Raw genomic sequence first — 17218 nt, forward strand, 5'->3', positions numbered from 1 at the left:
AACTCTGTTTTTCTCTTGCTGCCTTTAGAATCCTCTATCTTTAACTTTTGCCTTTTTACTTATAGTATGTCTTGGTGTAGGTCTGTTTTGGTTCACCTTGTTTGGGACCCTCTGTGCTTCCTGTGCCTGGATATCTGTTTCTTTCTTTAGGTTTGGGAAGTTTTCAGCCGTAATTTCTTCAAATACATTTTCGATCCCCTTTTCTCTTTCTTTTCCTTTAGACTCCCTATTATGTGTAGATTGGCATGTTTTACATTATCCTATAGGTCTTTTATATTGCTTGCATTTTTTCTAATCTGGCTTTCTGTCTGCTGTTCTGATTGGGTGATTTCCATTATTCTACCTTCTGGATCATTTACTTGTTCTTCTGAATTATTCAATCTGCTGTTCATTGCCTTTAGCTCAGCTTTTGTCTGGGCAAATGAGTTTTCTAATTTTTCTTAGCTCCTCTTTATTGTTTCTAGTTCCTTTTTACAGTAATCTGCATTTCTATCAATAGTCCTTCTTAATTCCTTTAGTATTTTCATTATCTCCTTTTTGAACTTGGTGTCTGTTAAAGAGATCTGTTTTATTGTTTGTTCTTTCAGGGGAATTCTCTTGATCTTTTAATTGGGAGTGGCTCCTCTGCTTCTTTATTTTACTTATGTTTCTCTTACTCTGTGAGTTTGGGAGAAACAATTATCTACTGTGGTCCCGGAAGGCTATTTTTATGTGGGAGTGTCCCTGTGTAGCCTGTGTGGGTTTAATATTTTTTGGTATGAGGGCTGTTTTCACTATGAATGCCTGCGACCTCTTTCCTCAGTGTGTGCTGACCGTTATGCCCTTGATAGGAGGTGTGGTGGTGTTGTGGTGACCAGAGCCTGCACTGGGTATTGAGCAGGGTCTTCTCCCTAGTTGTTGGAGTAGAAGCCCCTAGGATCCATTTCTGAGCTGGGGTACGAAGTAGGCAGGATTGGAGCGCTCCCACTGGGAGAGGACCCACTGAATATTCCTCTGCCAGAGCTGTTCACCCGTAAGGGTGCTCTGTGGTGTCACCTATTGTATGCTTACAAAGTACACTGTTGTTGGCACTGCCTTCAGCCCCATCTCAACCTTGGGAATGCTGGCAGTCAGCCCTGATGTCCCTCAGGCATTGTTTTCACAAGGCTACCAGTGCAAATCCATTGAAGTCAGGTACCAAGACTGCAGTAGTCACACACCTGGACCTGCTGTGGGAGCTATGGAAGCAGCCCAGACCCTGGCCCAGCCTCTATGTACATGCACCCACAAAGCCCACAGATGCTAAGGCCAGTCCTGTTCCAGCCACAGGAACACCCATTGTCCACTTGGGTGTCCCTCAGGCGCTGAGTTTACAAAGCAGGCCCCAGTAGGGTAAATCTGCACAGCCACAGGGAGAGGGCTCAGATTTCAGCCCTACCTCTGCATGTGGGCAACCCACTAGCGCGCTCCCAGAGCTCGTAGAGGAGCGCATGGAGAAAGAGGCTGCTGTGCTGGGCCCCATCCCTCGCTTTGCTGACATGCGTGTTGACAATGGGGTTTCAGTGGCGGCGCACACCTGCCATGAGCATGCCGAAAGTGGAGGCTACTGTGGCAGGCTCGCGCCTCCCTCCCGCGCTCCTTAACAAAGGCCCTTTGCTTCTATGGAGGACCCGGGCTTCCTCCATGTATACCGCTGGTTGCAGCCCGTACCACACTCCAGCCCCTTCAGGCTGTCTCTGCAGCCAGCCGCAGTGCTCTCCCCAGGTCTGTCCTCTGAAGCCTGAGTTTCAGCACCCAGCCCCAGCACATACCAGTGGATGCACGTCTCAGGCTGAGGAGTGCAGGGCAGTGGCCTGGCTGATTCTCGTGCCCAGTGAAGGGGCTTCCCAGAGTGTGGGAACCTTTTCTCTTTCACAACTACCTCCCAGGGGCACAAGTCCTGTCCCAATTCCCTTTTTTTTTTTTTCCACTCTACCCAGTTGTGTGGAGATCCTTCTTGTGATTTTGGGTGTTGGAGATATTCTGCCAGGGTTCAGTAGGTATTTTGTGAGAATTGTTCCAGATGTAGATGTATTTTTGATGTATTTGTGGGAGGAGGTAAGCTCCATGTCCTTCTGCTCCACCATATTGATTGCAGCCCCCCAAGATAAGCACTTTTAAAAATTATTTTTTAAAGAGCACCAAGTTTTCCCTTTAAAAGATTTTGATTGCACTTTGCATCCCCAGTAATAGTGCATGAGTGCCTGTTTGCCCATCCTTTGGTCAATGCAAGATAGAATAGTCTTTTTAATTTTTGCCAATCTTACAGAGGTGAAAAATGATATCTCATTATCATTTTAATTTGTATCTCCTTACTACTAATGAGACTGAGCATCTTGTCAATGTTTGTTGGCCATTTGTATTTGTTCATCTGTGAACCACCTGTTCATATCCTTTGCACGCTTTCAGTAGTGGTTACTTTTTTCTTATTGATTTATGATAGCTATTTATATATTATCAATACAATACAGGTACTATTTTAAAATTGTAAGAAAAAGGCAGGGTTTAAAAATTTCCTTTATTTACACTTTTATTTTTTCCCTCTAGGTCCTCCAGCGCCTGAGTTGTATGGCTGTCAAGGGAGAGATGTTCCTGGTGGCCAATCTTGGGACAAAGCAGCCTTGTCATAGCAGTGACCCAGGGTGCCCAAATGATGGCAGATACCAGTATAACACGAACGTGGTGTTCAGCAGTAATGGAACCCTGGTTGACAGCTACCGCAAACAAAACCTCTACTTTGAAGCAGCGTTCAATACCCCCCTGGAAGTGGATCGCATCACCTTTGATACCCCCTTTGCTGGCAAGTTTGGCATCTTCACTTGCTTTGACATATTGTTCTTCGACCCTGCTGTCAGGCTCCTCAGAGACTCGGAGGTGAAGCATGTCGTGTATCCGACCGCCTGGATGAACCAGCTCCCACTCTTGGCAGCCATTCAGATTCAGAGAGGTTTCGCCATCGCCTTTGGCGTCAACTTTCTGGCTGCGAACATCCACCATCCATCTCTGGGGATGACGGGAAGTGGCATACACACCCCTCTGAAGTCCTTTTGGCACCATGACATGGAAAGCCCCGAAGGTCACCTTATAATTGCCCAGGTAGCCAAAAATCCACAGGGTCTCATTGGCACAGGGAATGCCACAGGGAAAATGGACCCATCCCACAGTAAGTTTTTAAAAATCTTGGCAGGGGATCCATACTCTGAGAAGGATGCTCAGGACGTCCACTGTGATGGAGCCCCCAAATGGAATACGAATGCCCCTCCCACGTTTAACTCTGAGATGATGTATGACAATTTCACCCTGGTTCCCGTGTGGGGCAAGGAAGGCTACCTCCAAGTCTGTGCAAATAGCCTTTGCTGTCATTTGCTTTACCAGAGGCCCACTCTGTCCAAGGAGCTGTATGCCCTGGGGGTCTTTGACGGCCTTCACACTGTGCACGGCACTTACTACGTTCAAGTCTGTGCCCTGGTCAAGTGTGGCGGTCTTGGCTTTGAGACCTGTGGGCAGGAGGTCACAGAGGCTGCGGGGATATTTGAGTTTCACCTGTGGGGGAACTTCAGTACCTCCTATATCTTTCCAATGCTTCTGACCTCAGGGATGACCCTGGAAACCCCTGACCAGCTGGGCTGGGAGAATGATCACTATTTCCTGAGGAAGAGCGAACTGTCCTCCGGCCTGGTGACGGCAGCTCTGTACGGGCGGTTGCATGAGAAGGACTAGGGGGTGTGGGGTGGGCTCCCCCTGCACTGGCACAGGCCAAAGCTCACAGCACCGGGACCACTTCTTCGCTCCAGAGCCCATCCTGGGAGCCATGGGAAGAGGTAGGGAGACAGATTTCGCCAGTGTCTTTTCCTCTTAAGCACAAATTCGTGAGACATTTTCTGGTATTTTCTACTCACATTTCTATTATTCAAGCCACGTCTTCTTCCAGCAGATCTTCCATTACACAATTGTTTTAAGAGCGCAAACAAAAATAAACGTCAGTTTATATTTTACACGTCCACAAAACAGCAGGTTTCGTGTGTGTTCTTGCTGTTGATCAAGTGACACCCAGGATATACAGGTATTTCAGAAGCCTCAAACATTTTCTGGGGTAAGAAACAAACTCTCAGAGCAAAAGCCGTGTTAGAAATGGCTGCCATGGGGACATTTCCATTCTGGTTGGCCAGAATTCATCCCCCAGGACTGATCGTGCCAGAGCCGCCAGCAGCATCAGCAATGTGGAGCCTGAGGCAGCTTTTAAAAATAGAAGGGAAGCTTTTCTCACATCTGCCTTTCTGTCAGTGATTGGAATGTGTCAGGCAGGACTCAGAATAACTGGAAAGAAAGAGTGCAGTGCGCCGGAGAGAGAGGGAGGCTGGAAAAAAGTGCTGAAGAGAGGGCAGCGATGGGAACAGATGAGTCATAGGGTTCTTGTGCACAGCGTGTCTCATCCAGGGATTCCAGGCACCTTAATAAATCACACTAGCCCTGGGCAAGAGCCTTCTGGCTGCCCAACTGTGCAGGGTGGAACAATGCTGGGAATTCATTCCCAGTCCGCTGGCAGGGCCTTCTCTTTGCAGACGGGTTGCAGGAACGGTGTGGGGTTTGGCCCGCTTAGTCTTTATTCAGTCACTCAACAGGTGTCTTTGGAAAGCCCACCAGGGACAGAGCGAGGACCTCCCAAAATATGAACTGCACGTGCAAAATCACATTCAGCGTGTGAAGACATTCTTTAGGCCACTGGTCTGTATTATTCGTATCCAACATTTCAAAGTCACTTTGACTCTATGCCTAGTAACTGTTTCAGATCATTTTTAAGGTGGAAAATCTGCAGCTTTTAAAGAAAATGGATAGTTAGCTTTCCATGATTTGCCTCTTCAATGTGTGGCTATATTTAGTTTCATCTCCTTTATAAATTAGGTTTTTAAAAACAGTATGTGCATATATCTATACATAATTACATGAAGTAAAAACTGAAATTCTTTCCCCATTCCCCCCACAGTGTGGCTTTCCAGACCCCTTCCTGGCTTTTAGGCAGGATACTAAAGAGCATAGATCCTAGGGTCAGACTGACCAGCTTTACTTTCTTGGCCTCCCTGTTTGCTCTTCACTACGTAGACCTTGACTATTTATTTGAACCTTGGCTGTGCCCCAGTTTTCTCATTTGTGGGATGTGTATTGAATCATCCATGTGGGAAAGAAGCAAAGACCCGCTGACTCACTGCCCGCTTGCAAAGGCCTAGAATGAGTCAAGCCGGCCTTCAGGGAATTTGCAGGAACAGCTCAGGATTCCTGAGGAAACCCAGGAGGTCCCCCCGGAACGGGACGGCGACCTCTCCCACCAGATGCTGGCGCAGACCCGGGAGGGGCGAGCTGGAGGGGGCACACGGCTCCGGATGTGGTCGCCCCTGCTCCAGGGAAACAGAAATCATCTCAGAAATGCATATTGTTGCTTCCTGCCAAGATGATTCAAATCATCCAGAGAGAGACAGAGGCCAGGCCAAAACACAGACTTGGTGGAGCTACTTCACCCAGCAGACATTTTTGAAGCACCTGCTGGATGCACATTTTGCTCTTCTGAGCAGAGTACTGAGAACTTTCCCCGAGTTACTATCTACTGACAATTTAGAACTAACTTACTGCTCATGAAGTAGAAATGAGGGGGACAAGAAATTATGATTTTTATGATGAAAAGTAGTTGCCAGATGGCAGAACAAAGTGGAGGGTAGGGGGGAAATGAATAAAATAAATCATTTTCAGGAAAAAAAAAAGGCACGTATGACTCACGGTTGTGATACGCTTCTGTCAGCTATGATCCTGCAACTCAGGAAGCAGATGGCGATCTTGACCATAACACAGGGGCAGACACCCAGTGTATTTTTGGTGGAATGAGGCCTGGGGAAGCGGCTGTCCATGTGGTTTCTCATGGGGGTGCAGCTGCGCCTCTCTGTGGTCTTCTGCACAGAGGGGGTGAGAGACAACGATGGGCTTAAAAAGTCCTGTTATTAGAGAAGGTAAAGCCACAGCCTGCTGGCAGCCTGTCCGCCCCAGTGCCCACCATGGGCTCTCGAGAAGAGGGCCTGCCCACAGCCCTGCTGAGGGAAACCCACCTGGGCCAGTGCTGACCCACAGGCGGCCGGCTCAGTGCCCTCAAAAGAAACCCTGTACCCACGAGCAGTCATGTCCATTCTCCCTCCCCCCATCCCATGGCAACTACTAATACACTTTCTATCTCTACGGATTTGCCCATTCTGAACATTTTATATAAATGGAATCATACACTATGTGGCCTTTCGTTCCTGCCCTCTTCCACTTAGTGTAATGTTTTCAAGGTTTATCCTTGTGTAGTATGTATAAGTTCTCCCTTCTTATGGTTGAATAGTATTTCATTGTATAGATATACCACATTTGTTTATCCATTAAGTTAGTGGACATTGCGTTGTTTCCACTTTTTGGCTATTAGGAATAAATAATGCTGCCATGAATATTCATGTACAAGTTTATATGTGAATATACGTTTTTCAATTCCTTGGGTATATATCTAGGAGTGTAATTGCTGGGTTATACCAGTCAATGTTTAATTATTTGAGGAACTGTCAGACAGACTGTTTTCCAAAGGGGCTGCATCATTTTGCATCCCTATTAGCAATGTATAAGAATTCAAATTTCTCCACATCCTTGCTAATGCTTGTTATTGTCTGTTTGTTAAAATCACAGCCATCTCAGTGGTTGTGGTTTCTCATCGTGGTTGTGATTTCATTGTCCTAGTTGCTAATAACGCTGAACATCTTTCCAAGTGCTTATTGGCCACCCACATATCTTCTCTGAATAAATTATTAAAATCTTACACCCATTTAAAAAATTGGATTGTCTTTTTATTATTTAGTTGTAAGAGTTCTTTGTCTATTTTGGATATTAGACCCTTATCAGATAAGTGATCTGCAAATATTTTCTCCATTTGTTGGTTGTCTTTTCACTTTTTGATACCATTTTTTGGTACACAAAAGTTTTTAATTTTGTGATGAAAATTTTAAGATGAAGCCGAATTTATCTTCTTTCTTTGGTTGCTTGTGCTTTAGGTGTCATACCTAATTAAAGGTCATAGGCTTACAGCTATGTTTTCCTCTAAGAGTTTTATTGTTTGAGCTCTTACACTTAGATCTACGATCCACTGAAGTTAATTTTTCTGTGTGTTGTGAGATAGGGGTGCAAATTCATTCTTTTGCAAGTGAGCATCTAGCTGTCCCAGCGCCATTTGTTGACATTATTCTTCCCCATTGTATTGTCTTGGTGACCTTATTGAAATCTATCGACCATAAATATACAGGTTTATTTCTAGACTCAGTTTTATTCCATTGATCTGTATGTCTGTCCTAAAGCAAGTACCACACTTGTCCTTATTACAGTAGCATTGTAGTAAGTTTTTAAATTGGGAAGCGTTGAGTCCTCTTTGTTCTTTATCAAAATTGTTTTGGCTATTTTGCGTCCTTTGCAGTTCCATATGAACGTTTTAGGGTCACTTGTTCAATTTCTGTCAAAAAAAATCAGTGGAATTTTGATAGGTATTGCATTAAATCTGGAGATTAATTTGGGGAATGCCATTTTAATAATATTAAATCTTCCAGTTCATGAACACAGGATGTCTTCCCATTTAGTTTTGTCATTTTTAGTGTACAAATTTTTATACTCCTTTTATTTTTATTCCCAGGTATTTTTTGGATGCTATTATAAATGGAATTGTTTTCTTAATTTCATTTTTGGATTGTTAATTGCAAGTATATAAAAATAGAGTTGGTTTTTTATATTGATCTTGTGTCCGGTAAGCTTGCTGAACTTACCAGCACTAATAATGTACTGGTGGAGTTTTTAGGATTTTCTATATACCAGATCATGTCATCTACAAATTAACTTTTTATATGAATGCCTTTTTTTTTTCCCCCCTTCCTAATTGTTCTGGCTAGAACCTCTAGTACAGTGTTGAGTAGATGTGGTGAGAGTGGACATACTTGCCTCATTTCTGATCTTAGGGGAAAAGCTTTCAGTCATTCATCATTAAGTATGATGTTAGCTGTGGGCTTTTCATAGATGAAGAAGTTTCCTTCTATGCCTAGTGTTTAGTGTTTTTATCATGAAAGGGTTTCAAATTCTTTTTCTCCATTAATAGTGATAATCAAGTGTTTACCCCCTTTATTATACAGTGTATTACATTGGCTTATTTTTTTTTTAACATTGGCTTATTTTTATTTGTTGAAAATATCTTGCATTCCTGGGATAAATCCCACTTGGTCATGGTATATATTACTTTTTAAGCATTGATAGATTTGGGTTGATAGTATTTTTTTTGATGACTTTTGCATCTGTATTCATAAGGGATATTCATGGTGTATAAGACTTTCTAGATGGTGATAGATTTGGTTCAATATTATTTTGTTGATAATTTTTGCATCCACATTCATAAAGGATATTGGGTCTGTAGTGTTCTTTTCTTGAGATGCCTTTGGCTGGTTTTGGTATGAGGTTAATACTTCACAGAGCGAGTTGGGATGTGTTTCCCCCCTCTTCAGTTTTTTAAGAGTTTGTGAAAGACTGGTGTTAATTCTTCAAATGTTTTGTAGAATCCACCAGTGAAGTCACCTGGTCCTGAGCTTTTCTTTCTGGGGAGTTTTTTTTATTACAAATTCAATGTCTTTACGTGTTATAGGCCTACTCATATTTTCTATTTCTTCTTGAAACAGTTTTGATGGTTTATCTTTCTAGGATTTTGTTCATTTCATCTGGGTTAGCAGATCTGTTGGTATGTAATTATTCATAGTGCTCTAATAAATTTTTTATTTCTGTGAGGTTAGAATTCCCCCCTCTTCATTCCTGATTTTCAGTCGTCTTTTTTTCTTGGTCATTCTAGCTACAAGTTTGTCAATTTTGTTGATTTTTGTAAATGAACTTTGTTTTGTTGATTTTTCTCTATTTTTTTTTGAATCCCTACTTCATTTATTTCTGCTCTAATTTCTATTGTTTTCTTCTGCCTGCTTTGGATTTTAGTCTGCACTTCTTTTGTCTAGTTTCTTAAACTGCAAGATTATAGACTTGAGACCTTTCTTCCTTTTTACTGTGTTTACAGCTTAATTTCCTTCTAAGCACTGCTTTCACTGCAGTGAAATGGAATGTTATACTTTTGCTTTCATTAATCTCAAAATATTTCTCATTTATTTAGTAGTACAGCCATTACAGCTCTCTTTTGGATGCTGTTGCCATGGTATTTCTCTTCATCCTCTGACTTTCAACTTATTTGTGTCTTTGAATCTAAAGCACATGTTTTATAGACAGTATATAATTGGATGTTTTATATTCATTCTGTTACTCTCTGCCTTATAATTAGAGTTTAATCTATTTACATTCAATGTATTACCGATAATGTAGATTTTACACCTGCCATTTTGCGATTTGTTTTGTATCTGTTCTTTTTTGTTTCTCTAGGCCTCCATCACTGCCTTCTTTTGTGTTAGATATTTTCTAGTGTACCATTTTAATTCTCGTCATTTCTTTTTTGTTTGTTTTGTTTTGTTTTGCGGTACGCGGGCCTCTCACTGCTGTGGCCTCTCCCGTTGCGGAGCACAGGCTCCGGACGCGCAGGCTCAGCGGCCTTGGCTCATGGGCCCAGCCGCTCCGTGGCATGTGGGATCTTCCCGGACCGGGGCACGAACCCGTGTCCCCTGCATCGGCAGGCAGACTCTCAACCACTGCGCCACCGGGGAAGCCCTGTCATTTCTTTTATAATTTATAGTTATCTTCTTAGTGTTTGTCCTGGGTATTCCAACTAACATGTTAACTTATAACAATTTAGTTCATATTAATAAAGCTAAATTTCAATACAGATACAGCTTGAAGATACTGCAGGTTCAGTTCCAGACCACTGCAGTAAAGCAAATATCACAAAGTGAGTTACACAAATTTTTTTTGGTTTCCCAGTGAATATAAAAGTTATGTTTACAATATACTGTAGTCTACTAGGTGTGCAATAGCATTATCTCTAAAAAACTGTACATGCCCTAATTAAAAAACACTTTATTGCTGAAAAATGCTAACCATCATCTGAGCTTTCAGTGAGTTGTAATCTTTTTGTTGGTGGAGGGCCTCGCCTCAGTGTTGACGGCTGCTGACTGATCAGGGTGGTGGTGCTGAAGGCCGGGGTGACTGGCAGCTTCTTAAAATAAGACAACAGTGCAGTCTGCCCCATCAACTGACTCTTCATTCATGAACGATTTCTCTGTAGCATGCAGTGCTGTTTGATAGCATCTTACCCCCAGGAGACCTTTCAAAATTGGAGTCAATCCTCTCAAAGCCTGTCAGTGCTTTATCAATTAAGTTTATGTAATATTCTAAACCTTTGTCATTTCAACCGTCTTCACAGCATGTTCACCAGGAGTAGATTCCATCTCAAGAAACCACTTTCTTTGTTCATCCATAAGCAGCAACTCCTCATCTGTTAAACTTCTATCATGAGATTGTAGCAATTCACATCTTCAGGCTCCACGTCTAATTCTAGTTCTCTTGCTGTTTCCGCCACATCTACAGTTGTTTCCTCTACCCTCACAGTCATCCAGGACGGTTGGAATCAACTTCTTCCAAACTCCTGTTTATGTTGATATTTTGACCTCCTCCCATGAATCACGAATGTGTCATGGCATCTAGAATGGTGAATCCTTTCCAGAAGGTTTTCAGTTGACTTTGCCTAGATCCATCAGAGGGATCACTCTCTATGGTAGCTATAGCCTTAGGAAATGTAGTTCTTAAATAATAAGGCTTGAAAGTCAGAATTACTCCTTCATCCATAGACCGCAGAATGGATGTTGTGTTGGCAAGTATGGAAACATGCATCTCATTGTGCATCTCCCTCAGAGCTCTTGGGTGACCAGGTGCATTCTCAATGAGCAGTTGTCTTGAAAGGAATCTTATTTTCTGAGCAACAGGTCTCAACAGTGGGCTTAAAATATTCAGTAAGCCATGTTATCAACAGATGTGCTGTCATCCAGGCTTTGTTGTTATGGAGGACAGGCAGAATAGATAGCATAATTCTTAAGGGTCCCAGGATTTTCAGAATCCGAGTATTGGCTTCAATGTTAGCTGCATTGTTAACTGCAATGTTAGCCCCTAACAGCAGAGTCAGCCTGTCCTTTGAAGCCAGGCATTGACTTCTCCTCTCTAGCTATGAAAGTCCTAGATGGCATCTTCTTCCCACAGAAGGCAGTCCATGTACATTGAAAATTTGTTGTTTAGTGTGGCCACCTTCATTAATGATCTTGGCTGGATCTTCTGGATAACTTGCTGTAGCTTCTACATCAGCACTCACTGCTTCGCCTTGCACTCTGATGTCACAGAGATGGATTCTTGCCTTAAACCTCATGAACCAACCTCTGCTAAGTTTCGCACTTTTCTTCTGCAGCTTCCCCCTCTCTCAGCCTTCACAGAATTGAAGAGAGTTAAGGTCTTGCTCTGGATTAGGCTTTGGTTTAAGGGAATGTGGTGGCTGGTTTGATCTTCTATCCAGACTACTAAAACTTTCTACATATCAGCAATAAGGCTGTTTTGCTTTCTTATCATTCATGTGTTCCCTGGAGTAGCACTTTCAATTTCCTTCAGGAACTTTTCCTTTGCATCCATTCACAATGTGGCTAACTGTTTGGTGCACTGGGCCTAGCTGTTGGCCTATCTGGGCTTTTGACATGCTTTCCTCACTAAGCTTAACCATACCTAGCTTTTGATTTAAAGTGAGAGACGTGAGACTCTTCACTTAAAGTACTTAGAGGCCATTATAGGGTTATTAATAGGCCTAATTTCAGTATTGTTGTGTCACAGGGAAGAGGGAGGTCTGAGGAGAGGGAGAGAGATGAGGAAATAAATGGCTGGTTGGTGGAGCAGTCAGAATACACACATTTACTAAATTCGCCATCTTATATGAGTGTGGTTCGTGACACCCCCAAATAATCACAATAGGAACATCACAGATCAAGGATCACACATCACCGTAACAAATATAATAAGAATAAAATTCCAAATATTGCAACAATTACCAAAACGTGACAGATAAGAAGTGAGCATACATTGCTGGAAAAGTTCAGCATTGCCACAAACCTTTAATTTGTAAAAAATGCATTATCTGTGAAGTGCAATAAAGTGAAGCCCAATAAAACAAGGTATGCCTGTACTATACAAAACCTTCTTCTACAGGAGCTAGCTCCATTTCCCCTGTTCCTTTGTGTTGTTATTGTCACAAACTACATTTTCATACATTGTGTGCCCATCAACACAGATTTATAATTACAGCTTTATGTAGTTGACTTTTAAATCAGATAAGAGAAATAAAGATTTACAAAAAATAGATTTGTACTGTCTTTAAATTTACTTAGCTGTTATATTTACTGTTGCTCTTTATTTCTGTTTTTGTTTATTTTAGTAACAAACAGGTAAAATAAATAGGATTATCTTAATTTGTCTGTCATTTTTGAAAGACAGTTGTGCTGGATATAGAGTTCTTGACTGACAGTATTTTTCTTTCAGCGCCTTGAGTGCCATGCCCCTGCCTTCTGACTCCCTTGACTCTGATGAGAAACCAGCTGTTACTCTTATTAGTAAGATTTCTTTTACATGATGAACTGCTTCTCTCTTTCTGCTTTCAAGAGTCTTGTTTTGTCTTTTGATAGTTTGATTATAATGTGTGTAGGCTGGATCTCTTTGAGTTTATATTCTATGTGGAGTTCTTTGAGCTTTCTGAGTTTGTAGATTAACGTTTTTGAAATTGTTTAAGTTTTCAGCCATTATTTCTTCAAATATTCTTTCTGCCTCCTCTTCTTTCTCTTCTCCTTCTGGGACTTGCCTGGTGTGTATGTTGCTATGTTTATTGGGATCTCACAGGTCTCTGAGGCTACGATTTCTTTTCATTTTTTCCCCCTGTTCCTCAAGACTAGGAACTGACCTATTTTCAAGCTCACTGATTCTTCTGCCTACTCAAATCTAACACTGAGGCCCTCTATTCCAGTTACTATAATTTCCAAATACAGAATTTCCATTTGCTTTTAAAAATATTATCTCTGTATATTTATCGATATTCTCTATTTGATGAAGCATTTAAAAAAAAACTTTCTCTTAATTCTTTAGACATGGTTTCTGTTAGCCCCTTGAACATGTTTAAAATAAATGATTTATGGGCTTCCCTGGTGGTGCAGTGGTTAACAATCCGCCTGCCAGTGCAGGGGACACAGGTTTGATCCCTGGTCCGGGAAGATCCCACATGCTGTGGAGCAACTAGGCCTGTACGCCACAACTACTGAGGCTGCGCTCTAAAGCCTGTGAGCCACAACTACTGAGCCTGTGTGCCACAACTACTGAAGCCTGCATGCCTAGAGCTCGTGCTCTGCAACAAGAGAAGCCACCGCAATGAGAAGCCCTCGCACCACAACGAAGAGTAGCCCCTGCTCGCCACAACTAGAGAAAGCCCGCATGCAGCAACGAAGACCCAATGCGGCCAAAAATAAAGTGAATAAAATAAAATAAATAAAATTTAAAAAATAAAATAAATGATTTACATTCTTTGTGTAGTAAACCCAATGTCTCAGCTTCTTCAAGGATAGTTTCTATTGATTGTTTTTCCTGTGTATGGACCATACATTGTTTCTCTGCATATCTCAATCTTTTGTTGAAAACTGGACTTTTAAAATAATATAACATGGCAATTCTGGAAATCAGATTCATCTCCCTCCCCAGGGTTTGTTGTTATTGCTGCTTGTTATACTGGTTCAGTGACTTTTCTGAACATGTTCTGTAAAGTCTGTATCTTTTGCCATGTGTGGCCAATGAAGTCTCTACTCATTTAGCTTAGCTGTCAGCTAACGACTGGACAGAGATTTCCTTAAACACCTGGGACCAAAAGAATTCCCTGGTCTTTGCCAAGGGGCTGTGTACGTAAGGGCACATCTTTAGAACACAGCCTGGCAGTTGAAAATTGGCTTTCACTTCCTGTTTGTGCAGAGCCTCAAAATTAGGCACAGGCAAGAATTTCAGGTAGCCTCGGGTCTTCCACAAGCATGCACACAACTCCACGTATGTGTGGCATTCTAGAATTCCTAGAACCATGTCTTACGGATATCTATTCCCCTAGCTTTTCCTTTTAAGCTTTTTGGTTGTCTGTTGCTTGCCTCAGCTCTTATCCACCTGCTAAGGCAAGTGCAACATTAAAACTCTTGCCTGGTGCTGGGAAAACTGGAGAGCTACATGTAAAAGAATGAAATTAGAACATTCTCTAACACCATACACAAAAATAAATTCAAAATGGATTAAATACCTAAATGTAAGACCGGATACTATAAAGCTCCTAGAGGAAATCACAGGCAGAGCACCCTTTGACATAAATCACAGCAGTATCTTTTTGGATCCATCACCTGGAGTAATGGAAATAAAAACAAAAATAAAATGGGACCTAATTAAACTTAAAAGCTTTTGCACAGCAAAGGAAATCATAAACAAAATGAAAAGACAATCTACGGACTGGGAGAAAATATTTGCGAACAATGTGACCAACAAGGGATTAATCTCCAAAATATACAAACAGCTCATATAGCTCAATATGAAGAAAACAAACAACCCAATAAAAAAATGTGCAGAAGATCTAAACAGACATTTTTCTAAAGAAGACATTCAGATGGCCAACAGGCACATGAAAAGATATTCAACATCGCTAATTATTAGAGAAATGCAAATCAAAACTCACAGAGTGGCCATCATTAAAAAGTCTACAAACAATAAATGCTGGAGAGGGTGTGGAGAAAAGGGAACCCTCTTGCACTGTTGGTGGGAATGTAAATTGGTGCAGCCACTATGGAGAACAGTATGGAGGTTCCTTAAAAAACTAAAAATAGAGCTACCACATGATCCTGCAATCCCACTCCTGGGCATATATCCGGAGAAAACCGTAATTTGAAAAGATACATACACCCCAATGTTCATAGCAGCACTATTCACAATAGCCAAGACATGGAAGCAATGTAAATGTCCATCAACAGATGAATGAATAAAGAAGATATGGTGTATACACACACACACTGGAATATTATTCAGTCATAAAAAAGAATGAAATAATGCTATTTGCAGCAACGGATGGACCTAGAGATTATCACAGTAAGTGAAGTAAGCCAGACAGAGAAAGACAAATATCATATCACTTATATGTGGAATCTAAAATATAACACAAATGAACTTATCTACAAAACAGAAATAGACCCACAGACACAGAAAACAAACTTATGGTTACCAAAGGGGAAAGGGGAGGGGAAGGATAAATCAGGAGTTTGGGATTAACATATATACACTACTATATATAAAATATATAACCAATGAGGACCTACTACATAGCACAGGGAACTATACTCAGTATTTTGTAATAACCTGTAAGGGAAAAGAATCTGAAATATATATATATATATATATATATATATATATATATATATATATATATATATATATATATATATGTAACCGATCGCCTTGCTGTATACCTGAAACTAACATGACATTGTAAATCAACTACATTTCAATTAAAAAAAAAAACCCAAAATTCTCTCCTGTAATTGTTTTCAACAAATACCTCTCCAGGGAGAGTAACTTTCACACTGGGTCAACTTTGAGTTAGCTCAACTACAGGCAGTGTGGTAAGTGGGATCTTCCAGGGAACCATCAGACAGGCAAAATAATGAGAATTCTTGGGAATGAAGCTTTGGAAGAGCTCTAGTTTTGTTTTGCTTCTTTTGGTGGGTGCTTGTCTGCACCAAGAATGTGGGCTTAGTGGGCTTCCCTGGTGGCGCAGTGGTTGAGAGTCTGCCTGCCGATGCAGGGGTGACGGGTTCGTGCCCCGGTCCGGGAAGATCCCACGTGCCACGGAGCGGCTGGGCCCGTGAGCCATGGCCGCTGAGCCTGCGCGTCCGGAGCCTGTACTCCACAACGGGAGAGGCCATAACAGTGAGAGGCCCACGTACCGCAAAAAAAACACCAAAAACCAAAAAAAATGTGGGCTTAGTTGTTAAGGCTCCTGCAGAGCTGGAATGAGGAATGCAACTTGAGCAAATTGAAACGCCACAAAGGTCAATGATCTTATCGAGACTCAGTGGTCCTTGCTCTGCCATTTTCACTGACATCACTTGGAAAAAGCTTTTGGACCATTTGCAATGTCTTAGGTCCTATTTCTACTAGTCACCTAACTGCAGGCAACAAATGGCCTTTCTTCCCATGCCCCTACACACTTATGGCCACCTAGATGTGAGGAGAGACAAAGCTCTTCTCAAGCCCCTTTACCTTGAATTCTTTTCATTCACATTCTCTTTGACTTTGCCATCTCTTACCATGAGTGAGTATCAGAACCATGAGAAACTTTCCTCTCATGTATACTGGGTCCTACCATCTTTGTGGCAGGCATGATAAGAGTTCAAACCAGGTTACACAAGAAGTAAGATGTTAAGTGAAAAATTTACTGTCAACACAAAAAATGCATTTTGATTGTTTCTACTAGGTCTGAGGCAATATAACAGTGCCTGCTGTTACTTTGGGTACCAGAAATGAACCAACTTCCCATTTTTTTGGGGTGGCCAACATTACCGAAAAGTCTGTTTTAGAGCTTAGTGGTAACCTAACCCCAAGCACTGTGCCATGTTCATTTCTAACTGAAGGTTTAAGCAAGTTACATGTCATGGACTAGGGATGGCAGAGCTAGGAGACATCTGAGAAACACTTTCAATCAACCCAGATCCCCTCTATTTAAATGACAATTGATGCCTGGGTTAACCTATGACATGCTTTGGGTTAGTTTAACCTCAGGTTTGCTTTTGGGGATTAGCTCACCATCTTTCTCTATCCTTTTCCTGCTTTTATTAGTTTGTTGCTTCAACATTCTTCCACTTTCTCAGCAAAACCTTATGGTGTCTCACATCAGAAATTGTTTGTGTAGGGACTTCCCTGGTGGTGCAGTGATTAAGACTCTGCGCTCCCAATGCAGGGGGCCGGGGTTCGATCCCTGGTCAGGGAACTAGATCCCATGTGCATGCCACAATTAAGAGTTTGCATGCCACAACCAAGAAGCCCGCCTGCCGCAACTAAGGAGCCCACCTGCTGCAACTAAGACCCAGTGCAACCAAAATAAATAAATTTTTAAAAAGGTTATCCCATTAAAAAATAAAAT

At 41.8% G+C, this 17218-nt stretch overlaps 1 protein-coding gene across 9 annotated transcripts in view; it reads left to right on the forward strand.

Annotated features, from left to right (window-relative positions):
• Positions 1–15453, forward strand: part of BTD (biotinidase) — a 62219-nt gene extending 46766 nt beyond the window's left edge. For all 9 annotated transcript variants that reach the window (XM_089911167.1, XM_089911166.1, XM_022561736.2 and 6 more), the window contains one exon: positions 2566–15453. In XM_089911167.1, coding sequence (XP_089767293.1) covers positions 2566–3738 — 1173 coding nt within the window. In that variant the 3' untranslated portion in view covers positions 3739–15453. The remainder of the gene's footprint in view (positions 1–2565) is intronic.
• Positions 15454–17218: the final 1765 nt, after the last annotated feature.

The sequence above is a fragment of the Delphinapterus leucas genome, chromosome 4, assembly GCF_059928025.1.
Source record: "Delphinapterus leucas isolate spDelLeu-1000000601 "Yukka" chromosome 4, BTC_Dleu_Yukka2, whole genome shotgun sequence".
NCBI lineage: Eukaryota > Metazoa > Chordata > Mammalia > Artiodactyla > Monodontidae > Delphinapterus > Delphinapterus leucas.